This window comes from Leopardus geoffroyi, chromosome B1 (assembly GCF_018350155.1).
Source record: "Leopardus geoffroyi isolate Oge1 chromosome B1, O.geoffroyi_Oge1_pat1.0, whole genome shotgun sequence".
NCBI classification, from domain to species: domain Eukaryota; kingdom Metazoa; phylum Chordata; class Mammalia; order Carnivora; family Felidae; genus Leopardus; species Leopardus geoffroyi.
Window position 1 is genome coordinate 116,742,555 of NC_059327.1, and position 24,776 is coordinate 116,767,330.

General features: G+C 37.5%; 1 protein-coding gene across 6 annotated transcripts in view; it reads right to left on the reverse strand.

Moving 5' to 3' along the window:
* Window positions 1–24,776, reverse strand: part of NPNT (nephronectin) — an 82,716-nt gene that overhangs the window by 40,319 nt on the left and 17,621 nt on the right. For 3 of the 6 annotated variants that reach the window (XM_045471200.1, XM_045471225.1, XM_045471216.1), the window contains exons 3-5: window positions 24,615–24,665; window positions 9,376–9,468; window positions 5,043–5,135 (exon numbers count right to left, since the gene is read on the reverse strand). In XM_045471200.1, coding sequence (XP_045327156.1) covers window positions 5,043–5,135; window positions 9,376–9,468; window positions 24,615–24,665 — 237 coding nt within the window. The remainder of the gene's footprint in view (window positions 1–5,042; window positions 5,136–9,375; window positions 9,469–24,614; window positions 24,666–24,776) is intronic. The other 3 variants (XM_045471211.1, XM_045471204.1, XM_045471230.1) reach the window with 3 other exon arrangements.

Below are 24,776 nucleotides of genomic sequence, written 5' to 3' on the forward strand. Positions count from 1 at the left end.
AAAATGAGAAAACCTCAACACTAATATAAACCATTTAAAATACCTCTCTATATTAAAGAATAAATGAGAAAAGAAGGTCAAGCTACTGTAACCAGTAATTTCCATAAGAGATAGAGCTTCTTTACGCCATCTTAATTTTAAGGTTAATTTTACACTAGGGGTGACCAAGAACTTTCCATCAGAAATGACCTTATAACAATGAGAGGGCTGTGTGAATTTCTGGAACTTTGATTACAGAGTACTTGTCCACAAAGGACAATTTGAAAAATTCTCCTCACAGACACGTGCCTACCTTATCATCCCTAGAAAGAGCAGACAACTATCCGCCTCATGGGTAGAGGTGCCTACCACCTACCTGACTCCAATATCCTCCAAATATCTAGGTTTACTACCAACTTCACTTCTGACTATGTGATCTTGCTCTTTCAATCTCTTTCTGTTTTAAAAGATACTCTGTGAGCCTTTCTTAGTTTACAGGAAGTATACAGATTTTAAAACATGAGACTGCTTTGGCCTTTCCAAAGGAAAGCTCTATTTTCAGAGGATAAGAGCTCCATGAATTACAGTGATCACTAGTGTGGTTTCTCTTGTTCAGTTTTACAGATTCTCTACACTGATCTCAATTAAAGAAGAAATTTCAATTTCCTGCTTTACAGGTCACAAAATAAACAAAAAATCAGGTCAGGTATTCAGGTCACAAAATAAACAAAAAATCCTACCCTCCAACATGTTTTCATTGGGCAGTTAAGAAAGGTATATGGAAATACTACTGGATGATACATGGTGGACTACTATGTATTTTAGGTTTGTCCATTTAAATATCAACATAAAATTAATAAACTTCACATTGTAAGAATTTTCTAGCCCAAGTTGAATATTGCTTCAAGTGAACATAAAACTCATAGTGACAAAGTGAAATACTAATGCCCAAAATACAGACTTCATTAAAAATAAATACGACCACATGTTTACTGTGTCTGGAACTATCAGCATAAGCACCTGATGAGATAAATTATCTATTAATTCATGTCATCAAATCAGAAATACAGGTATATCTAGTGACAAGGTGTTTTAATCTAATCGAATTTAAATCTGATCTGCTCGTTTACTGGTAATTTATAGATTTCATTTAATTAAACCACCAAATTACACTGCTTTTGAAACCACCTAATAGTTGTTACATCTACAAATGTTTTCATATCTTACTAACTTTCCAACATGGTCTTTTTTCTAACCTTAACACGACAGTGAGCAGGTCCCCAGCTGGGCAAAGCCTAGGCAGGTTAAATAAGGAAACCAGATACCTTCATCATCTCCCATGCTTTCTTCAGTTTTCTACTTTATTGTCTCATGCCCGGTCAAGGGCATTCAAAACAGAATCATATTTTAAAATATATATTTTTTAAATTTCCTCAAGGAAGGTGCTTTGCAGATTATAGTATCAACCAAAAATTTGACTTCTCTGTTACATGAAGTAAAAATTTTAAATAAAGGAAGAAAGAGAAAGAAATTCACTCCACCTCTAATATTCTTCTAACTTGTATTTCAGTATTTACTAAAAATTAGAGTCAGGGAATCTTTTCTCATGTTCTAAGAGAAGTTAATTATCATTCCCAATATATCCATACATCCCTGCAGTTTCGCACTTGGATTTGGTAAGTTCCTGGTTGGTATTAAATAGTATTTAGGGGCACCTGGGTATCTCAGTGGGTTAAGTGTCTGATTCTTGGTTTTGGCTCAGGTCATGATCTCACGGTTTGAGAGACCCAGCCCTCCATCGGGCTCTGTGCTGACAGCATGGAAATCTGCTTGGGATTCTCTCTCTCCCTCTCTCTCTCTCTGCCCCCTCTTCAAAATAAATAAATAAAAACATTTAAAATAAAAATTTAAATAGTATTTAAATCTGAGCACATTGTTAGAGAAAGGCTTTGTGTTTTAAATATTTTTTGCACTAAGCGAATATAAAACAGAATAGTAGAGGGGTGCCTGGGTGACTCAGTCAGTTAAGCATCACACTTCAGCTCAGGTCATGATCTTGCAGTTCTTGAGTTCAAGCCCCGCTTTGGGCTCTGTGCAGACAGCTCAGAGCCTGGAGCCTGCTTCAGATTCTGTGTCTTCCTCTCTCTACCTCTCTCTCTCTCTCTCTCTGCCCGCCCCCCCCCACTTTCTTTCTCTCTCTCTCAAAAATAAACATTAAAAAAAAAAACAAACAGTACAATAAAGCCGTAGATTAAGACTGAGTTCTATATTTCAAGGGAAAGTTATTGATGGATATAAAATGTGTCAATTAAGAACACTTAGGTTTATTTTTAAAGAGCCACAGAAACTTCTGTGGGTTCCTGATGGAAATTGGCCAGATGTCTGCAGCTCTAAGCAGCTTACACAAGGGATATTTATGCTGATGGAAATTTCTTTAGACACTGTCCATGAACTAAAGCTGAAGCCAAGTTATGGCAGCTCCACTCTTGACCAACAAAGGACCCCTCAAGATTGCTATGAGAGTTTTCATGATCCAGACTGGGGCTGCCAGTGGTCTTCAGTCCAAATTTATCCTTCCCTTCCCATGAGAAAAAGAGTACTCTTGGGTTAAGAATCATGAAGCCGAAAGGAAGTGAAAAAACAAGATGCCATAATTCAAAAACAAACAAAAACAAATCCCCCACCTGGGAATCCCTATGAAATAATATGGAAGAGGAAATAAACATGCAGCATTCAATGGGTAAATGCAGAGACGTTTGTTGGCTACTTCACTATTATTAAATTGACACATAAATATCTAATATGCTGAAAGCAATCTGAGAAAGCTGTACTCTAACAGCTGGTGATGGAGTGGCTGATACCCACTGACAGCTGGCTGGTGTCGATGTCTCCAGTGACTGCCATCATTGCTCCATCTGCTACAGGCATGTGCGTCCTAAAAACTTCACACTGACCCTTACAAAAACCACTGCAGAAATTATGAAATAGAATTCCACAATAATCCGTGTTATCAATATTTACCAAATATCAGACTTCTGCTAAAGCAGGGAGCTTCAAAAGATTAAAAGCATCTGGTGTCCTGGTGATGAACTTCTTTTTTCTCAATCTTCTTCAGGGTTTCTAGTTTATGATTATTATAGCTTTATTTTCTTATTGACCAAATGCCTTACAAAATTGAGTTAATATGTGCTGCTTCCAAAACCTCTTAGACTACTGACCTAGTAACACATGTCTTACTATCAAGTCAGAAATTCAAAAACACCACTTCCAATTTGCAGCAAATTCTCCTATAATAACAAGTAGAACAGGGCACCTGGGTTGCTCAGTCAGTTGAACGTCTGACTTTGGCTCAGGTCATCATCTCACAGCTCGTGAGTTTGAGCCCCATGTTGGGCTCTGGGCTGACAGCTCAGAGCCTGGAGCCTGCTTCAGATTCTGTGTCTACCTCTCTCTTTGACCCACCCCCCAACTTGTACTCTGTCTCTGTCTCTCAAAAATAAATGTTAAAAAAATTTAACACGTAGAACAATATAAAGAACATGATCACACTTTCTCAAATCAGTTTTAAAGGTGATGAAAGAACCTAGGAAAGAAAACTTTAGTGTTATTTACTTAAATTCACTTTAATCTTGTTCTTTCTCTAGAAGTTTGTAATATAAATTATAAGGAAACTCTACAATAAAAAAATTAATTCTGTCATGTACCTATTTTATCACATCAAAAGACATCACTTTACAATTAAACCACTTACATTTCAAATGCTTCAATTATCACATATACATTCTTAAAGCACATCTATTACAGTGAGGCGTATATTTAAGCAGGTTGATGGATTCAGGAGCTTGGGAAGGTAGGATGGGGGGGTGGAGGGGAGAGTAAGAAGAGAGTCCAGAACAAAAATGCAAGCTGCACAGCATTATAATTACACTGTAGGAAAAAAAGAATCAGAAATTTTGTTAGCATGCAGACACTGAAAAATAGCCTAAAAAATCTAGAATAGATTCACTGAATAAGATAACCCAATGGATTTTAAGGAAAATAATCTTCCATTCAATACATTTAGACTTTTTTTTTCTTCTTTGACCCTTAAACTTGGCAACGTCTCAGAAATTTAACCTTTTACATTTTATCTAACGTGGAGGTCATAGGCAAATAGATGTCATTCAACTGCCATAACTTTCATTGTTTAAAACTCAATGAGTGAAATTACTTCTATTGCCCTAATTCTTTATGCAGAAGATACACAAGTGCATTAAGTTGCTATCAGCAGAGAGAAACTAATTAATAATTTAAACTATTTTAATTCAGTCATTCTAAGTTTCTAAATTTAGGAGTGGGTAAAGGATACAGTCTTTTAGAAGAAAAACTGTAAAATCATGCTGCCACCGAACTTTCGTACAAAACGTCATCATAATGAAAACATTAGTATTTCTGGTATGCCTGTTCCCACACCAGCCCTACAGGTGAATAGGGCAAGAATTCTCTCCCCGTTACTAATTGGTTTGCTAAGACTCAGACACACTAAATGACTTGCTTATAATCACAGAGCCACTTAAAGGCTATACTGAACCAGAACCTAGGCTTTCTAATATCACAAAATGTACATCAAAAGAATGAAATTAATAATGTATGGTTTGATTTCCAGGTAACCTAAAACTCTATTCTCCAGATATGGTGGCAGGGGAGAGGACTTCATTATTTCTGAAATCTACCTAGCAAAAGTCATCAAAATCCCAATCTCAGTTGCTTTGGAATTCCTGACTTCACCTATAAAAATTAAGGTTATTTTGCCATTTGACTTTTAGAAAACATTCGGAAGCCCAGAAAAGAAGAAGAGAAGCAATGATATTTCTAATGCAGTGAAAGGACAGTGGAGGCTCCAGGCTTTTTAGAGCACAGAGAATCAGCACCAGGTGACAATTCCTGTTGCTTGCTTCACATGCTCAGGATGCCGAAGGCTGGGTACTCCTGGGGCTAGTCTTCAGGATATTTGCAAAAAGTGACGAAACTGCAGGAAGCCGTGCAGGTGGGAGAGCAAACCACCTGAGATAATACACGCTCACCCCTTGAAGGTAAACTTGTGGCTTGATGATCCAGGGGTTGGAAAAGAGGCTGTTCACTGCCTTGGTCAAGAGGAGTTGGGTAGAAGTGTTCATCTTCACACCAGGAAGAAGGTAATAAGAGTCAACTTTGAACTGATGTCATTTTTAGCCCTAAAAATCTTTATAAGTATATATTAAACAATTACATAAAGTTGGTGGATTTCAAAAAGGATACTGTACATGCTTTTTAAAAATCAGTTTCTAGTTCTTCTGTTTAATTTTAATTTCTATTTTCCTTAAAATTTATCACTGCCATCTTGCCTCCCAAGAACACAAGTACATTTTACACACATGCACACACACATACATCATTCCTACATCAATCTTTAGAGAAACCACTAAAAAAGAGATGGTCATTTTTTAAAGCCTGATTGTAGTCATTGACAAAGACAGAAAACTCGATTATACAAATACTGATTACAGTCTACCTGACACTGAAGTCTTAAATGTCCAATCAAGACTTTTCCTTATTATGTTGTCCAATAGTTTAAAATACTCCACAATTATGCACAAATTTATGATTTGCATAGAGCTTATTTAAATAAATAGCATGACAATTCACCAATGTTCTCATTCACATGTAAGAACTCGTGTTACATTTAGGTCACACTTAGTAGGAATATACAGTAAGCTTTCCACAAAAGAGGTTAACTCTTGCCATTATTAACTTACCAAAATAAGATGAGTAACTCGAAAGTAGAGTCAAAAAGGCAATCACATCCTTTTTCAAGGCTTTCATACTATTAATAACCAGTTAATATTCCAAATTAAATGAACACAGGTTTCTGGGTTGAAACCACACATCTTTTAAAAAGTAAGGCTATCTGGAATTACCTTACTACCCAGGGGTATAGCATTTAGACTGTTGTCCTAAGCCACCAAAATGTACTGTCTGGTTCTGTGCTACGAGATACTAGATCTTGGGGTGAGGAATTCAACATATGAAACATAAACTTTGTCAAAACATTAGGAACTGATATTTATAAACTGTTTCTTCTGAAATTATTATAAGCCCTTAATATAAGCCAGAATTGCATGGTACCATTTCCAGGGCCAGGATGGGGCTGCAAGGGGTGATCAGGAGAACTTACCTAACCGTGGTCCATTCAATCTTCTGGCTCCTGATTCCAAACCCTAAGCCTGACCCATACCTGACCATGTGCCCTCAACTCAACCCTTCCAGGAGATCGCTGCACTGTGGGTGGATCTGCCCATGGCACTTCCTGGTTGCCAACCCTAACTCTAGCCATGGCTCTGGTTGTAAGGGGGCCCACCTCTTGCATTCAAGAACACAGATCTTTCATTTCTGAAAATATGCAATGATAGGACATATTACATGATGAAAATCATTCCCTAATTGGAAAGTTATAAAAAGATTATTACCTATAACGGTATCATTTTTTGGCTGAGGGGAAAGAGAATTGGTATGGGTACAGAGACTCAAAGAGGAGAAGAGTATGCATGAATAAAAATTACCAGAAAAATATGGTGGAGGAAAAGCAAACCAGAGTTAGGATTAGCATTTCATTACTGTGAAAGGTACCATGTGCCGTATAGAATGTGCTAATGATCAGGCCGAGCCTATGATTTTATATGTGATCGAGCTATCACAAATCCAGAAATGACTCAGAGGGAAAAGCAAGCCACCCACAGCAGATTCACACCAATCCTGCAACAAGGCTGTTAAATTAAGCCAGTTGCAAAGTGGGCTTGCCCTGCTATTCTGGCTGCCCCCAGGTAGCTCTGGAAGCACTTGTTAAATGTTTGTCGTTCATACAAGCTGTTCACTCCACCAATCAAGTCTGCAGGAGGTTATTTTTTACATCACACAACTTGCAACAAATTTTTTAGCGAATACTTGTCTTACACAGAAACCTACTTTCAATGAAAAGCTAATTTCCAGTTCTATGAAATCATCTCAGATATACCTCTTCTTGACATTTCTCCTGAAGAAAAAAGAAACCTGTTGGGAGTTCCAATATCTCTGAGGCATATTTGCCAGTTTATTAAAATGTATGTGCCAGATAAAAACAGTCTACGTTAATTTGCTATGTAACAGATATAGACAATTTACTCTAATATCATTTCCTTGTGTCTCTGGACAGTTCTGCCACTTAGCCAGCTCCTCCACAGCTGCCTCTCACCCTGACGAGGGCTCTCAGCCCACAGACTCAGAGACTGCCTACAGTGCTGGACCGGGCAACTGCATAACTGCATGGAGCCCTTACAAGTATGGTGTTCAGGACCAAGAGCCATTATATGAAACAATCATTCATTTAGCAAATATTTAATGTGCACTTAGCGTGTGCAAGTCATTTTAATAATAGTTTTCAGGAATCTAGAAATCAGAGACCAAAAAGGATTCTTGCTCTCAAACACCATAAACCATGGGAACCATTGGGAACTTATCACAATTGCTTTTTTGGTAAGGAAGGCAAAGAAAGAAATAATCAAAAACATATGTTTACTGTAAGCTGTGGTTTTATATTCAAGATTGGACTTGAAATTATATTTTCAGTGTCCGCACTATTTTTTGCGGGTGTAAAATCCCATTTTGCTACTAATGAAATCCTCTTCCCCCCTAAGGAATATAGTTTTAGGAGGCAAGATTTCAACTCAGTAAATTTCAACTTTTCTTTAGAGAAACAGGTATGTATTACAGTAAAAAGTACATGATAAACTGGTTTTTCTGAAAATAGGAGATACCCAGAGATAAATCCTTGTTATAATAATAGTTTCAGTGTCTTTGAAGCATATTAAAGTTGATGTAGTTCCTGAAAATAAATGTAAATGAATTTCTCTGCAATCTCAACAGTGGCTTCTTATAATAACCTCCTTTGTATAAATTCCTGGCATCAGGACAACAAAGTTTTATGATACTGACATATTGATGAAACCTCTGATAGTTTATGTTCACCACTTTAAAAAAGGAAGCATGTGGGAACTCTAAGATGAACACATTGAGAACTCAATAATCAGAACTGAACATGTCACTACTTGCAAACTTAGACTGCGGAAGGAAAATTAAATGGATTTTTAAAAGAGTAAACTGAGATCATAAAAACTCCACTTACTTCAAAAAGACTATCCAGGTATGTTTGGTAAATTCCAAGATAAAAAATATTATAAGACATAAAAGAAGCATTGGAAAAAAAGTTAATCAAATAACAGATAATACAGAACATACTTTAGAATAACAGTTTCTCCTACCATTGGATATGTCACATTTCATTAGCATGGATTTCCTCTGACAGTTCAGGAATAATTACATATACTTTTAAACATAAGTTTTTCTGTACTGTTGTGGAAATTATGCCCATAAGTCACGAGTTTACATGAGGCATATCAAGGGGTATCAGATATTGATGAACAGGAGTGTTTCAAAAATATCATTTCCATATCTGATGAGGTCAAGTAAGTTATCTATGAGACAGGCCCCATGTAACTGTTTCATTCAACACTAAAAAGGATAGAACATATTACTTACATTTAAGAAATAAGTAAAAATTGACTCTTATCCTTGTATCTCTCTGGTGAAATCTAACCCCAGCATTTCTTACATGGCCAACAGTCCTAAATAGACATATACTGGATCTTTCACCAACTAATTCTGTGAACTTAGACAAGATACTTAATATCCCTGATATCTCTTTAAGTGAAAAATAACAATAAGCTATTATTTATCATTTAATTATCATAAATAACACTTTACCTCCTGACACTGTGATAATGAAAATAGATAATATATGTAAACTACCTGAGCACTGTGCTAAGTAAACACCTGATTTTATAAACAACTTAAACATAAATTAGTCAAAATCTTTATCTCTCAGAGGAACTTTTGCAATCTGGTAATAGTTGAACGGAATTTAATCTCAAAAATGAAAGGGCTCAGAGTTTGAACGGACCTCAAACTCCTACCTAACTTTGAGTACTGAAGGTGTTTCATCTAACAGGGGTCCAAGGAGGCCAAAAATCAGCCAGGGTTTCCCAACTAGTTAGTGGAGAAACAAAGATGAGCAGAATGGAAGGCTTCTACATTACTGATGCTGTGCTTCTCTTCTTTAAATGTGTATTTTAATTAGTATCAATGAATAAGAGGATGAAATTCTTTTAATTGCCCTCTGATGGAATACATTTTAAGATTTCACATATTTTTATCTTTCAGAACGTGGCAGCTCACACATTTAGAAACAGCAGTCGTGGAAAGGTGGTTTGGCATGAGAACCTCTAATTTTTATATTAGGCAGAAATAGAGGGGGTTTGTGATTGTAATTTATGTCTGTTTTCCTACCTTGACTGCAGGTTTTTCCAGCATATCCAGGATGGCACTTGCACTTGTTGGGTCCAATACATTCACCATGTTTGCACTGTGGTTGGCATACAGCTGTGAAGAGAGGATTTAATGCATTACTTCTAGGTCAGTTGAACATCAACCGTATAGCATCTATGTCATATAGTAGTCTGATAATAAAAGAGAAGACTAAGAACTTACAACAGAATAGCAGAAATATATAAATTCACTATGTCTGAGTGTGGTAAGCACTGTTAGACTACATACTCTCACATACATGTAGGGTGTGTGTGTGTGTGTGTGTGTGTATCGCTTGGGTCTGGAAAACTGCCTAAACTTAAGTATAATGTTAAAGCAGTAAAAAAAAAAAAAAAAAAAAAGAGGTAAAACTATAAGCACAACTGATACTTGTCAATAGTTGCAACTTTATAATAACCTGTACCTGTAATTTCAAACTCATTCCCCCCAAAGTGCTTCAAAAGTAGTTTTTAGTCCAAAGATATTGGGTATGTATGAACTCCAGATAAATTTCTCATTAAATAATATCTATTTTATTGGAAATGCTATTTCTAATATGAAATGGCCTGAAATAAAGTAAAAACTAAAAATTCAGTATTTCTGGAACTTCAACTTAAGATCCACTTCATCTTGATCTTTCTTAACCCTAGGTGTGTTGCAATTGCCTACACCCTTGCTGTGGTCTATCACAGCAAACAGGAAGTTCTATTTTACAATTACTATCTTCCATCAACTGAGTTGGTCTTTCCTCAAGATTCCAAAATGCTGTAAAACGTCACTCAAAGCTTTTTACAGTCTTCCATTTCTGCCAAGACACTGGTCAGAATTTATTCTGTTTCCTCTATACCAGTGATTCTCACCTGAGGCTATCTTTGTCCCCTATGTAACATTTGGTATAAACAGAGACATTTTTGGTTGTCATACTGGGGAGAGGGTGCTACTGGCATCTATCAGGTAGAATACAGGGAGGCTCTAAGCACTCTACAATGCTCAGATAGTCCCCTACAAAAACAAATCATCCAACCCAAAATGTGATGGTGCCAGACTAAGAAACATCGCTCTACGCCCAATCTGTGCACGATGCTATGCGAGATGCTAAAATAGAAGAAAACTCATTGTATAGCATTGTCACTAGTCTCAAAGAGCTTACAATGTAGATGAAAAGACAAAACAATCACTTTTCATTTAGGGCAACATTTGTTTATGAGAAAAATGGGTGGCATGTATGAAATTTGTGAAGAAATCATCACACAATCATATCCACAGAGATTTGTACAGAAAGCCTCAGAAGAGACTTGAGTTGGTTCTTAAAGCATGGGTAGACAGAGAAGGGAAAGACTCTCCAAGGTAAGGAGAGTTATATAGCAAAATAAATTATCATTTACTCAGGGGATACTTGAGGCAGTGAAGAGATAGCTTAATGTCAATGGAAAAATGAGATGTAGACCATCACAGGTGAGTGCTATCAGATGATGATGTTCCCTAAATTTCAGACTGAGGAAAATACACTGTATCTACAGGAAATGGGAAGTTTCTGGAAGTGTATCATCATCATCATCATCAGGATAATTACCTGATGAAAATAAAAATTCTAAGGATATTAACCTGGTGATGTTATGTGGGATGGACTAGAAAGTCTAGTTGATATGTGAAAGGCATGATTTGTTTGTGACAGGAAAAGAGGGGCTTCAGTGAGCACTGAGTGAGGAGTGGACACCTCTTGGAGACCAAGGGGAATGTAATCGACAATAACCCTGAGTTCGAAAGTCCCTGACACCTGTTACTTCCCATAGCAGCCAAGGTTGCATCCATTCTGGGATATGCTCCTAGTTTCCTCCCTCACAACTCTCAAACATCACTTCCTTCAAAACTTGAACACTTCTGTAAAACCAATGTGCTAGTTATTTTTTGGTGTTTCCTCCAGTTCCTCACTCAGCCCTTGCTGACCTCTCCCTCATCTGACACTCCACAGTGCTGATTTGCCAGTTTTACTTCAAACCTTTCCTGCTTGTCTGTCACCCCACCTGGTATCACTACTAATCCTAAATGCTGCTCAGCAAGTATTAAAAAGCTTGCAGAAAGAAGGGATGAGCAGAGTATAAAGTGTAAATGGTAGAGAGTTGCACTTGGAAAATTCTTAAAACCTGATTTTAGACATGGCACGAAATTCAAGAGGAAGCCATTTTGTTCAGGTCTTTGAGAAGAAATGAACCGTCTAGGAGGGTCTTTGATATGATTCTTCAGTCAACTGGACACGAGTGGATGGTTTATATGCAGTTTTTAAAACAAGTCCCAGAAATAAACTATTCTTCATGTTATTTCCAGGTCCCATAACCAAGAAATGCATGTTAAAATTTTTTTCATATTAAAACATTTTCCATAAATCTTAATGTTTATATATGAATACAACCTGAACGAATCAATTATCACTGAGGCACCCAGAGTGTCATAATTTAAAAAATAAAGTAAACGTCTCAAAATCAGTAAGTGTAAGTCGAAGTAATAATCCCCCCAAATAGCTGGAATTTGAAAATATCTCTAAAAAACATGAAAAAGTAGTTTGGGAAGTACCACTTAAAAACATGAAAAATGTATTTAGAAGAGGACACATTATCAAACAAACTTTAGGTGCCTAGGCTTATTGCCTTTGACCCCCTGAACAGCTTGATGACCATCCATATTTATGGTACTTTCAGGTGCTGTACAGGAACAAAAGCTTTGATTGTCCCCCTCCCTTTCTCATTGTTTGTTCTCAGTGGAGTGCCCTAATCTTAGGCACATCACAAGCACACATTCCAAAAGGCCAAGACTGTTAATGTTTCTTACATGTTTACAGTGTCAGTAATTTTCAAACAAACTGCTGTTTGTACTTCCATCCAACAGACTATTCACTAAAGTAACTAATGACCTAAGTATTAGCCAACAGCTACCAACGGAATAGGATATTCATAATGCTGATGTAACCAATCACTTTCTCTCATAAAAAGAAAACACTCTGAAAAATATTGCACAAAAGGACCTTCTCCCATTCTCTTGCATCAGGTCTGTGGTGGAATTCGATAAACATGCATTGGACATTTGTTATATACATGTATTATACTAGGTGAGTGTCAGGGCGGATGAGAGAGTCACCGAGGATATGAAAAATTAACTGTGGAACTGGAATATACTGGCCAAAACTTACCAAGAATTCAGAGAGAGGAGATGCAAGAAGAAAGGGGGGAGGGGCAGGACGGTCATAATCTATTATAGTCACAGCTATGATTGCAGATCCTGGAAAGGCCCCCTGTAGGAAATCATGATCTGAAGAAATCCTTAGAGGTTAAGAGGCTGAGAGTTGGGATGGAAGGCAAAAGCCTTTCATGTTTCTTGAGATAGACCTGGACTGCAATGTATTTTCCTCTCAGGACTGCCTTCGCTGCATCCCGAAGCATTTGGATTGTTGTATTTTCATTTTCATTTGTTTCCATATATTTTTAAATTTCTTCTCTAATAGCCTGGTTGACCCATTCATTCTTTAGTAGGGTGTTCTTTAACCTCCATGCTTTTGGAGGTTTTCCAGATGTTTTCCTGTGGTTAATTTCAAGTTTCACAGCATTGTGGTTTGCAAGTGTGCATGGTATGATCTCAATTCTTGTATACTTATGAAGGGCTGTTTTGTGACCCAGTATGTGATCTATCTTGGAGAATGCTCCATGTGCACTCGAGAAGAAAGTATATTCTGTTGCTTTGGGATGCAGAGTTCTAAATATATCTGTCAAGTCCATCTGATCCAATGTATTATTCAGGGCCCTTGTTTCTTTATTGACCATGTGTCTAGATGATCTATCCATTGTTGTAAGTGGGGTATTAAAGTCCCCTGCAATTACCACATTCTTGTCAATAAGGTTGCTTATGCTTGTGATTATTTTATATATTTGGGGGCTCCCGTATTCAGTGCATAGACATTTATAATTGTTAGTTCTTCTTGATGGATAGACCCTGTAATTATTATATAATGCCCTTCTTCATCTCTTGTTACAGCCTTTAGTTTAAAGTCTAGTTTGTCTGATACACAAAAGCCTTTCAGAATATGCATAAAATACGGGGGAAGGGAGGTGAAGGGGTTCCCAGTGCCAAGTGTGCTAATGAAGCTCCACTCTCAAGTGCTTACAACAGCAGAGGAGCCAAAGGGTTAGGGCAGATCATAAAAGGCACCGGCGGCAGAAATCTTGCTGGGCGCTTGCCAATATCTATTTTTCCCTTCTTTTTAAAAAGAGAATGGCAGGGCACCTGGCTGGCTCAGTCAGGTAAGCAACTGACTCTTGGCATAGGCTTAGGTCATGATCTCATAAATTGGAGCCCCCACATAGGCTCCATGCTGACAATGCAGAGCCTGCTTGGGATTCTCTCTCTCTTTCTCGCTCTCTTTCTCTCTCTCCACCCCTCCCCTACTCACACTGTCTCTCTCTCTCTCAAAATAAATAAATAAGCATTTTTAAAAAAGAGAATGGCATTTCTGTTTGCTCATTTGGGGAGTGGGGAATGAGTTGGCTATGGAAAACGACATTCCCTATCTTCCCTAGTAGATATGGGTAGCCAAGTGACTAAATTCTGGCCACCTATAGGTAAACAGAAGTTACTGCGTAGGGCTTTTGGAATGCTACTTCAAAAGGGGGCTGACTAGTCATGGCTGAACTAACTACACTGGCCACTTTATGACCATGAGGGGATCCTGAGAAGGGAGAAGAGTACAGAGCAAGAAGTCACAATATTAACCCTGAATAACCATGCTGGCACTGTTCTTTGTGCCCCTGTTATTTGCAGCCAAATACAATTCCTAACTGATTATCCCTGAACACAAAGTTATGGAATCTGACTTTATCTGTGTTTATTAGCAAGCCAGCAAATGTTTTCTTTGGTACGCATTTAGGACAGAAATGTTATGAATAGATCCTAATAAAGGAATAACAACTTGTCAAATTTATTTTATACCTGTAATTTAACCAAATAATCATAGAAGTAGCTAAAGAACTTCATTCCTAAATCTAAAGAATTAGATCAAAAATACGTATTCATCTTGAGGCTAGAGAAACACTATTCCAACTTCTGCTAAATTGGTCCCCCTTTTGGTAACCCTCTCCACTGGAATGTGAGCTTTCAGGAGCCAGCAGACAACAACCCTTAAAATCTGCTGTGGACAGCAGGTCAGGGGTTAAAATAAAAAATCAAAAGAGTAAGTGGTCCACTTTAGAGTGATCTTCTAAACACATCAAAAATAGATGATACACTTGATTTGGAGGAAACTGGAATTTGGAAATTTGCAATTTGTGTCTGTTGGCACTAAAGGTTAAGCAGAAAAAGCAGCATTGCTTTTCTGGCCTTCGTGTGAGTCAGAGACAAGAACTTTGGGCCATATTTGGAGGTCTACTCTCCTCTGGTATCACATATGGTATAGCAGCTCAGTAAATGAAAGTCAGGTGAGGATCAGACAATCAATGAATGACAGGTTTTTCCCCCCCAAAACTGGATGGCAGAATGAAGCCCAAATGGGCACTCACTCTCAAAATTTACTAGCATTCTTGCAGCATAATCTCCAAAGTGCCCTTAAAATAACCTCTCTGTCATTGTTTTAAGTAGAAAAAGAAGCACGACTCAACTGGCAAAGCAGACTTAGGTCTTTCATGTCACATGCCCCCATGCCTTCTGTGTGACTGCAATCTACAATTTTACTCTTAGAAATTCATCCTAACTGATATAGCTGGGCTTCTGAGAATTGAACATTTTTCTGACACTGCTATGTAATGAGTTTTCAAATAAGTCAGGGGACAATTAAACTCCCACATCAGTTCTATATAATATTTCTTATGTAAACTAATCACGCAGGGAGTCAAGTATCAACATGTGAAAAACTGAGGACCTGTTGAGATGCCCAAGCAAGCGGTGGGGATGGAGAGACAAGGAGAACAACCAACTCAACCTCAGGTGTTGTTGGTAACTTGAGAAGGATTTTCTAATGTAAGTAAGATTGTCTTTGGGGTCCTAAGAATCATTTGTAATTTTTGCCATCTACATCATGTTGCTGGCCATATACAGCACTATTCAAAGCAGAACAAAGAACCTTGTCCTCCAGGATATGTAATTTAGAAACAAAGGTGACACAGAGGTATGCAAGGGTAGGCAAGAGAATGACTGGATACAAAACAGGGAGATCGCAGAGAGCTCTCATTACACCTAAAGCTTCAGAGAACCCAGCTATGGAAAAACTCATTGTGATGAGAACAGGAACATATGATGAGGAGTATCTTTTACAAAAAGCAAGTGGCCTTGAAAGAGAGAGAATTGCTAAAAGAAGCAGGAAACAGCTCGGTGCTGTACTTATTCATGAGACCTGAAGAAATGGAGGCAGAATTTTACAGGACTCCACTGGAAAGGACCTTGTGCTACTCCCTAGGGCAGGTACAACAAAATCCAGAAGAAAGAATCCTCCAGATTTTAAGATCTCTAGAGAAAAGCAACTCTGCGGGCTTCCTAATATCCTGTATCCTAGTATCCACTATCCGATTTCCAAATCCCAATTCCTGGTGTAGTAAAAACTGAAATAAAAATGTCCCTGATTGTTATCACTATAAAATACTATGTATTAAATGTTCTCAGGAATACAGAACTCATTTTATATGACTGGTTAAATTCATCCTCACAATATCCATATGTGGCAGGAAAGAGACAGACTTTATCCTCATGTTACCAGCACAGAAGTGGAGGCATGGAATGTTCAATGACTTGCCCAATACCAGAAAAGAACTCTTACCCCAGTTTCATGGTCAATCCACTAGTTCTTATATTAAGAAAAAAGCCAGAAAACCTAACATTTTGAGGGGCTTTAGAAGAGGAGAGGAAAAACACCACGCAGGAAAGGATGAGAGGGGTAAGAGTGTCAAGGTGATTAAAGATGTAAAGGTATTTTAGTTACATTTTCAGGAAAGAAAAGTTACAGTTAAGAGCGCGATCTATAATTTAAGAAAATTAAAGTAACCAGAATATTTTGCCATAATCCCACTCCATTGCTTGTTCTGTAACAGATCCCAGATTCTGAATCACTAATGAAGTATATAACTGCTATCTCTTCTGAAGGAGTGCTACATCTACGATTTTCTTTTGCTCTTGCATTTTATCTAACATTATTTTTACTAAGAACTTAATCAGGAATTATAGTCAAACATTAAGTCAGCCAATCAATTTATCATTTAGGGCATGAAGTTAAAATATACAAATGTTTCTGGTCTATGCAATGTCATCTTCCAAGAGCTATCTGACAATCTTATTTTATTTTGGCCTTTGGGAATATCCAACTCACACATATTTACCCATTGCCTATTTCCTCTATTTAACTTTTAATTCCTGAAGTAGACCAGAGAAAGTGCCTGCATCTGCACCTTTGTATCTCAAACCAGTGTCTATTTAACATAATTAAGTACTATTGCTGACCACTTAAAAAATCTTCTAAAGGTTGTTATCATTTTGAGTTTACTTAGAATTCTAATTTTCCTGTTCTTTAATGTGGTATAAGAGTGAAATTTAGATTAATACCAAATGATACTTTACGAACACATAAGAAATTGTTACTACTTATTTGGAAGTGTGAAATAGGTTTTACTTTTTCTCTTTTCTTAGGTTAACAGTAACAATCAGCACACCTAGCCCCCCAGATCTTTGTTTCTAAGTACCATTCCACAATAAAGGACTCAGGGCTGGGTCAGGGAAGCTGGAATATTTTGTTGAGACAAAAAGCACGGAGGTATTCAAAGAATGGTGGAAACAAGTGAAAAGGACAGAGGAGATCGCTTGGGGGTGTTCCCACTGGCCAAATTTGGAATGATTTGAGCACAAAGAAAAATAGGAATCGTAACTGATAACAAATAATGAGAGAACCCATATGTCCAAAGTGATTCTAAAAAAGGAGACAGAGTTCTTTATAGAAGAATGCCAGCTAGGGGCGCCTGGATGGCTCAGTAGGTTAAGTGTCCGACTTTGGCTCAGGTCATGATCTCATGGTTCGTGGGTTCAAGCCCTGCATTGGGCTCTGTGCTGATGGCTCAGAGCCTGGAGCCTGCTTCAGATTCTGTGTCTCCTCTCTCTGTCCCTCTCTTGCTTGCTGTCTTTCTCTCTCAAAAATAATAAACATTAAAAAAAATTAAAAAAAAAAAAGATGAATGACAGCTAACCCGCAGAAAGAATAACAGAATTCAAAAAAATTTTGCAACAACCACTGAAATAACAAATTTGGAAATAACTATCCATAGATACTAAAGCTTTCATGGGCTAGAAGTTTGTTAGGAAACAGAACAGTCAAAACAGTTTCAACGTATCATCCAACAGGTTACTAATTATAAAAAGAAGATATGTTTCAGTGGCAAATCTGAGGACCTTAATCAAGTGATCAAACTTAGCATCACCAAAAATAGAACTACATCGTGTGCAATGGGAGTATTGTAATAAATGACCACCTATGTAATATTCTTGCATAAAAGGTTTAGTTTAAATCAATTGTGGAACATTCTACCAATCAGCTGGTGTACACTCAAAAAAACGTCATTGTCAAAAAGCAAAAAAAAAAAAAAAAAAAAAAAAGACAAAGTGACAGAACTCTTCTAAATTAAAGGAGACCAAAAGGGTATGCCTCTAGATATACTATGTGATCCTTGATTGGCTCTGAATGCAAAAGAAAAAAAATCCATAAAAAATCATTTTTGAGATAATTGGAGAAATCTAGACTGCTTATTACAGGATAGTACTGTATCTATGTTAAATTTCTTAAATATGATAACGATACTGTGATTTGTAGGTAAAATGTCATTGTTTTCAGGAGATACATGCTGAAATATTTAGGCATGAAGTGCCATTATGTCTCCAAGGTACTTTCAAATGGTTTAGTTCAATAGAGAGCAAAAAAATGTACAATATGTTAATAATTGTAGAAGAAGAATATATGGGTGTTCCTATACTGTCAAAACTTCTGTGGAGTTGAAAATTTTCAAACACAAAAATGGGAAAAATTTATAAACACCAATAGAATAATATGCACACCTTGACAAATAGTATTACTTCACTTGTGAACCACTGTTCACTTACCAGTGCACTCTTGAGGAGGGTTTAAGAGTACAGGTGTTAGAGTTAGACCCCTGGGGTCCCAACTCTATCACTATGACCTATGCAGATTACCCAGCTTCTCGCTGTTATAAAATGCAGATCATAGGTTGAATCTGACAAAGTTGCCAGAATTCCCATTTTTTATTGAATAGGAAACCCACATGGTGCATGTAGAACTTATCCATAGAGTTGCTGGAACAGCCAACTGAGAAAAATCCACATAAAGTGCTTAGGACAGTACCCATCTCATAGTAAGAGCTTAATATAATGGTAGCTATAATGAGGTTAAGGATGGCAAAGAGGAAAGGCTCCAGTGTCTGAGACATTGTATTAAGAACTGAGGGAATACAGATCAATGAGATGCCAAGTCCTCATCCTCACGAGGCTAAGTCCAGTAAGGAAAGACAGAAGTAAGCAAAGATGTCTTAATAACAGATGCATTTGTAAAGGATACAGAAGAGGAAATGATCAATTATACAGATTTAAGAGAGTCAGAAAAGGTTTTGGGAAGGAGTAAAATAAATCTATAAGATAACTGATTTTATAACGTAAGAATTCTTTAGGATATAAGGAAACATTAAAGTATTTGTTTTCATTGAAAATACTTATATTTGTCTTAGCTGAGGAGATGATGCTGTAATTTTGAGGTTTACTGAGCGATCACTGCAAAAGGCCAGAAAATTTTAATGTAACCATTATCACTTCTTTCAGCAATCAGAATTCCTGTGTTTAAAAGAGTTATGGACATAGTTAAGCATCCAAGTCTAGGTTTCAGTTCAGGTCATGGTTTCATGGTTTGGTTCATGGGTTTGAGTCCCATGTCAGGCTCCATCCTGCTGATGTAGAAGCTGCTTGGAATTCTCTTTCTCTCCCTCCCTCACTGCCCCTCCCTTTCTCATGCTCTCTCTTGCGCTCGCTCTCTCAAAACAGATGAATAAATGTACAAAGAACTATTTTTAAAAAGTGGAATCACTTTTGTGACCGTGCATAGACTTGATGGGAGGTGCATTTGTGCTGTTTTTAAAGAAAACATTAGTTTATTTACTGTTCCAATTTTATCTGATGAAAAATCCTAAACAGAAATTTAGAAACAACCTAAATGACCATCAGTGGAGGACTGGGTAAATAAGTGGTGGCATAGTGGCCTTCCTGCCTCCAGTACCATGGACTTCAATCCAGGCCTGATCTACCAATAGAGGGACCTCACTAACCCATGACTTCACCATGATATTCTCCACCTTACACTCACTCACTCACCGACTCCTCGTCATGTTTACCCAGCTCATTGTAGTAGTTCAAGCTCCAACACCACATTTCTGATTTGACCCCTGCCTACCCCACTAGCCTCATCTGCAATCACACCCACAAAAGTACCAACTAATTGCAGTTCCCAGAAAACAACACACTCTGAGACTTCCATTCTTTTCTATGCAATGTCCTTCTTTCCATTGTCTGCTGGACTAATATCTACTCAAGCGTCACTACTACTCAGATTAAACATTACCATCTCCACTCTGCTTTAGATCCTCATTCTGAGTTTGGAGCCCTTGCTTTCATAAGCCTCTGCACATACCTCTATCATAAGTTATTTATGTATCATCATTAGCTATTTTCCTTATCTAGTTCCATTAGACTTGGAGCTCTTTAAATACACAGTACCTTCTCTGAAACAGCATAGTCTCCCAACAAAGACGGATATGACAGGTGTACAAGGTGTTAAGAGAATACAGAAAAAAAAGATTTCTCTGTAAAGAGGGAGGGGTAGCAAAAACTGTCAGGAAAAGCTTACAAGAGGAAATGTGAAATGAATCTTAAAGGACGAGTAGGAATTCACCACATGGATGGGTGAAGTGCCTTTTATGCAGAGCCAGCAGCGTAAGAGAATCCAGAGATACAAGAAGCAGCAGACAGTCTGGAAATACAATGGCAGTCCACTCTCACAGTGCCTATACAGCAGAAAATAATCCTTTAAAATTAAGGCAGTTGTCAGCCTGGAGGGCCTTACACTCAGAGAATCAGGAGTCCATCCATAATTGCAAACCATCAATGGATTGTAAACAGCAGATGCCACAATCAGACTATATTTTATGTGTTTTCAATTTCTTTTTGGAACCTTCATAAAGAATTAAGAGCTATGATATGTAACAAGGTCATAAGACAGGCAAATTCAATATATTCATTTTTTCCAGTAAATTGTCCTTCCTGAAAACCACAATCTAGTTCTTGAGATTCTGTCTTGTGTATCTTTTTTGTCCCTTGTTCACAGAGGTCCTGGTCCTTACACCTTCACAAGTGTGCCGAGCTGAGCTGAACTGGACAAGACACAGTGGAAGTTACCGCACTGGATATAAAAATACGTGAGACACAGTAGCTTCATGGAACTAACGGTCTAGCAGAATGAATGACACAGATCTACAAATAACCACTGGGCAGGGCAGTGTGAGACAAGCTCCAGGCATATGTTACAGCTAAATGCACAGAAAGGAAAGGAGAATTCCCACTGCTAAGGTAATGAAGGCAGAGAAGAGAAGGTAGCATCTAAGCTAGAACTTGAGGCAGGACTGATTTTCAGAACGTTTGCAAAGAAAACAAGAATTAAGAAAGAATACAAACTTCCAAAATAAGCATGGCCATTTTATTCCTAACAATGATTCACTTTGAGTTGAATGTTTGCCTAGAATTAGGAGTCACCGTGATGTAAAAGAGAAAAAGCCAACCGAAAGGGGGAAAAATGATGTAACGTTTGTACAGGGTGATTTTTTTCCCCGGTCAAAATGGTTTTCAAAAACTTAAAACTAGTAGATAACATTTCAACCAACATGCAATGTACTATTTTCCCTCTCCCACATTCTTCATACACTGTTTAAATTGATCCTCCATGGACACAGTAGCGATGATTATCAATGCTGACTGAAGAAGCTGATGGAGGGGAGGGCAGCTTTGTGTAGGACTCTGGCGAAGAGATCACCAGATCACAGCTTGGTTCCCGCTCAGATCTCGCCCCTGAGCTCTAGACCAATCACATACCACACCCTCCACTGCAAAGTCTCACCAAGCCCTCCGAACATAGCACATTGAACATGGAAGTCATCACCTGCACTTTCTTCAATGTTCGCTAGGTCACGGAATAACACACCAGAAATGGGCATCATCCTTGATTCCATCTTCTACATTCCTCACAACCATCATCATCAGCCACCATTTTACTGAATGCGAATTAACATATGCTGCGGTTACTGAGCCAAGTGCTTTGTAAGCATTTTTTCATTTGATCCTCATAAAAACCTATGAGGTAGGGCTCTCACGTACACTTTACCAAAAAAGAAGCTGTTGTTAAGAAAGGTGAAGTACATTTCTCAAAAACACAGTTCACAGTGGCGGTAGCTGCCACACCAGCAGTGGGTGTCTGCAAAGCCCGAGCTCCCCACCACTGTCCTAATGCTACACGCCTCTCCCTCCTTTTGTAAAAGTATCTTTCAATCCCTATCCTTCTCTGTGTTCTCACCACCACTACTTAAGATAAAACCTAACTGCTCACCAGGTTTACTGTAATTGCCTCTAATCCTGAGCCTCAAATGGCTGTTCTCTAAACTACCAATCAGGAAAACATTCAGAAATTAGCCCCAGAACCTCAAATGCCTATAGGTCCCAGGCATTTGCCCTGAAGGAGTAAGCCACGTGGCAAAATGGAATACATGCTTTTGCCAAACAGGACAGCCACTGAGCAACCAACCCCAGCCCACCGATTCCCTGCAGCAATACAGGACTCCCGATTTTGCAACAAAATCTGATGCTGACAACCATTTTTCCTGTGAAACACTGGCAACTATTTCAAGAAATGTTAAAATACTCTGAAAGGGAAACCAAGTTCACCTGTATGCAAAATCTGACCTATTAGCACAGCTAATACAGCTTTTACTGTACCCTATAGCAAAACACACGTCTCACCCAGTATTGTCCTAATATGTGCACCTTCAACACTGACAATGAACAACATGGATGCCTAGAGCTTCACCCCATTGCAATGATATCTGCAGTGCAGAGACATCAAGCAGGTAATAGCACTCAGCATATTTCTGTACAATGAATAAATCAACTAAACACCACCCAGTCCATAAAATCTTCCTGGATCCTCTCCAGCAAGAAGTGTCTCTTCCTCTGAACAGTCTCAACTCTTTGTTCCAAACTCTTTCCTACTTTAGAATCCTAGCAGGAATAAGAGACAATCATCTTACCAAATTAGCTCCTCACAAAAGAGAGTCTATGTTTTACTAATCCTTCAATCTCTCCCAGCACCTACCTTAGGTCCTTGCTTCCACTAAGTTCTCAAATGTTTGTCAAATAAGTCATAGCAACTCTAAATGTAATTCTACAATTGAATTCTAGTTTCTTCCGGTTCCTTTTCCTTTGGTTAGCTAACCAAATCCATACTCCCCTCTGAGGTTTGCAAATGGATGTTATTAGAGACGTGGAAAAAGAATGGTTCAGAAACACAGACAGCTATTCGATGAAAATTTTATTTTTAGAAATGAATGAGAAATCCACTTCCAGTTGATTGCTTTCAAAAAATGGGCATAAAAACAAATGTATTTAAAAACATGCTAATCTGTGGATATTAGGAAGGACCCTAGTCAAACACTAAGGTGTTCAAAGTATTCCATATATAGTTATATATTATTACACTCTATATGTTCTACATATTGACCACACACTAATAACAGCAAACATTTATCAAGAATTGTTCTGCATGAGGCACCCATAGCCAGTGACAATTTGCAAAGTAGACCTAGTGATTAGGAAATTGTGGCTCAGAAAAGTTAAATAAAATGTCTATTATCTTATAATTGGTAAGTCACAGGAATAGGTCCTGAACCTAGGTCTGTTGGTGACACATTCTACAGTTCACTCTTAAACAACACAGGGGTTAGGGGTGCCAACCGCCTTGCACTCAAAATTCTGTGTATAACTTTGGACTCCCCAAGAACTTAACGACTGATAGCCTATTTTTGACTGGAAGCATTACCGATAACATAAACAGTTGATTAACACCTATTTTATGCTGTATATATTACATACTGTATTCTGACAATAAAGCAAGCTAGGGAAAATAAAATGTTATTAAGAAAGTAAGGAGAATACATTTATCGTACTGTACTGTATTTTTAACAAATCCATGCATAAGTGTACCGGTGCATTCAAACCTCTATTGTTCAAGGCTCAACAGCACTTTCTCTGGCATTGCTTCCTTAACTTCAGCCGTAGTTCTGCTAGTTAAACCTATTAACTCTTACTAACTATAAAATACATACACTGTGATTATTTTTAAATCCCCCTGAACAAAGAAACCCTTTAGCTTTTACTTCTAGCACTATCAAATTTTCCCCAAAATGTTTTTATTAAAATCCTCTCTTAAAAACATTTTCTATGACATGTGCTAGTATCTTTTATCTATCAGTTTAAAGTACATTGCCTTCTTGGCCCCAATTCCACTAAAGAGAATTTCACCTATTTCACCAGAATCTTCCACTAAAGTGTCATAAGGCTGATTTGTTAAGTGACATTATTCACTTCCAAAAATATTTTAAATGAGGAACCTTTTTTGTACCAAAACAACATGAACACTGCTAAGTCTTATTATAACATCTTTTATATTTTACACAATAAAAATATTTCTTACCTGAATTCTTCCACGGAGAATTAATGATATGAGATACAATTCCCTCAGGTTAATGATAGGCTGGTGTTAGTAATTTCATTTGGTGGACTTTTTTAAAATTTGCTTCTTTAAGTATTAAAAATATAAACTGTCCTTTAAGTTAGAATGGAGGTCAATTTATTAGATTCATAAGACAGGAGAAAGGAATTATAAACTGAAAGGGAAAAGTTTAATGTAATAACTGAAATAAAATTAACTTACATAATTATGAAGAGTAAGTACATCTCTAAAAAATATAGTTTTCCCCAAAAAAGGCAACTCAAAAACACAACTAAGGTTAAGTTTTATTGATAGCTTTGTAAAGTTATTATTTAGAGGTTATGCCTTTCAAGACATAGATTAGCCAAAATTATTTCAAGAAATATGTTCATCTAACCTTTGAGCTGGCACCTTATCCTGGCTATTCTCTGCCTTAAGACGTAGAAAGCTGCAAAACAAATGTCCAAAAAAAGAAATTCCAGATCTTTTCTCTGTAAGGAGGCTGGACTTGGGTATTTAGCAACTTGTTACATTCCCGGAGACTTACACATATTCAACT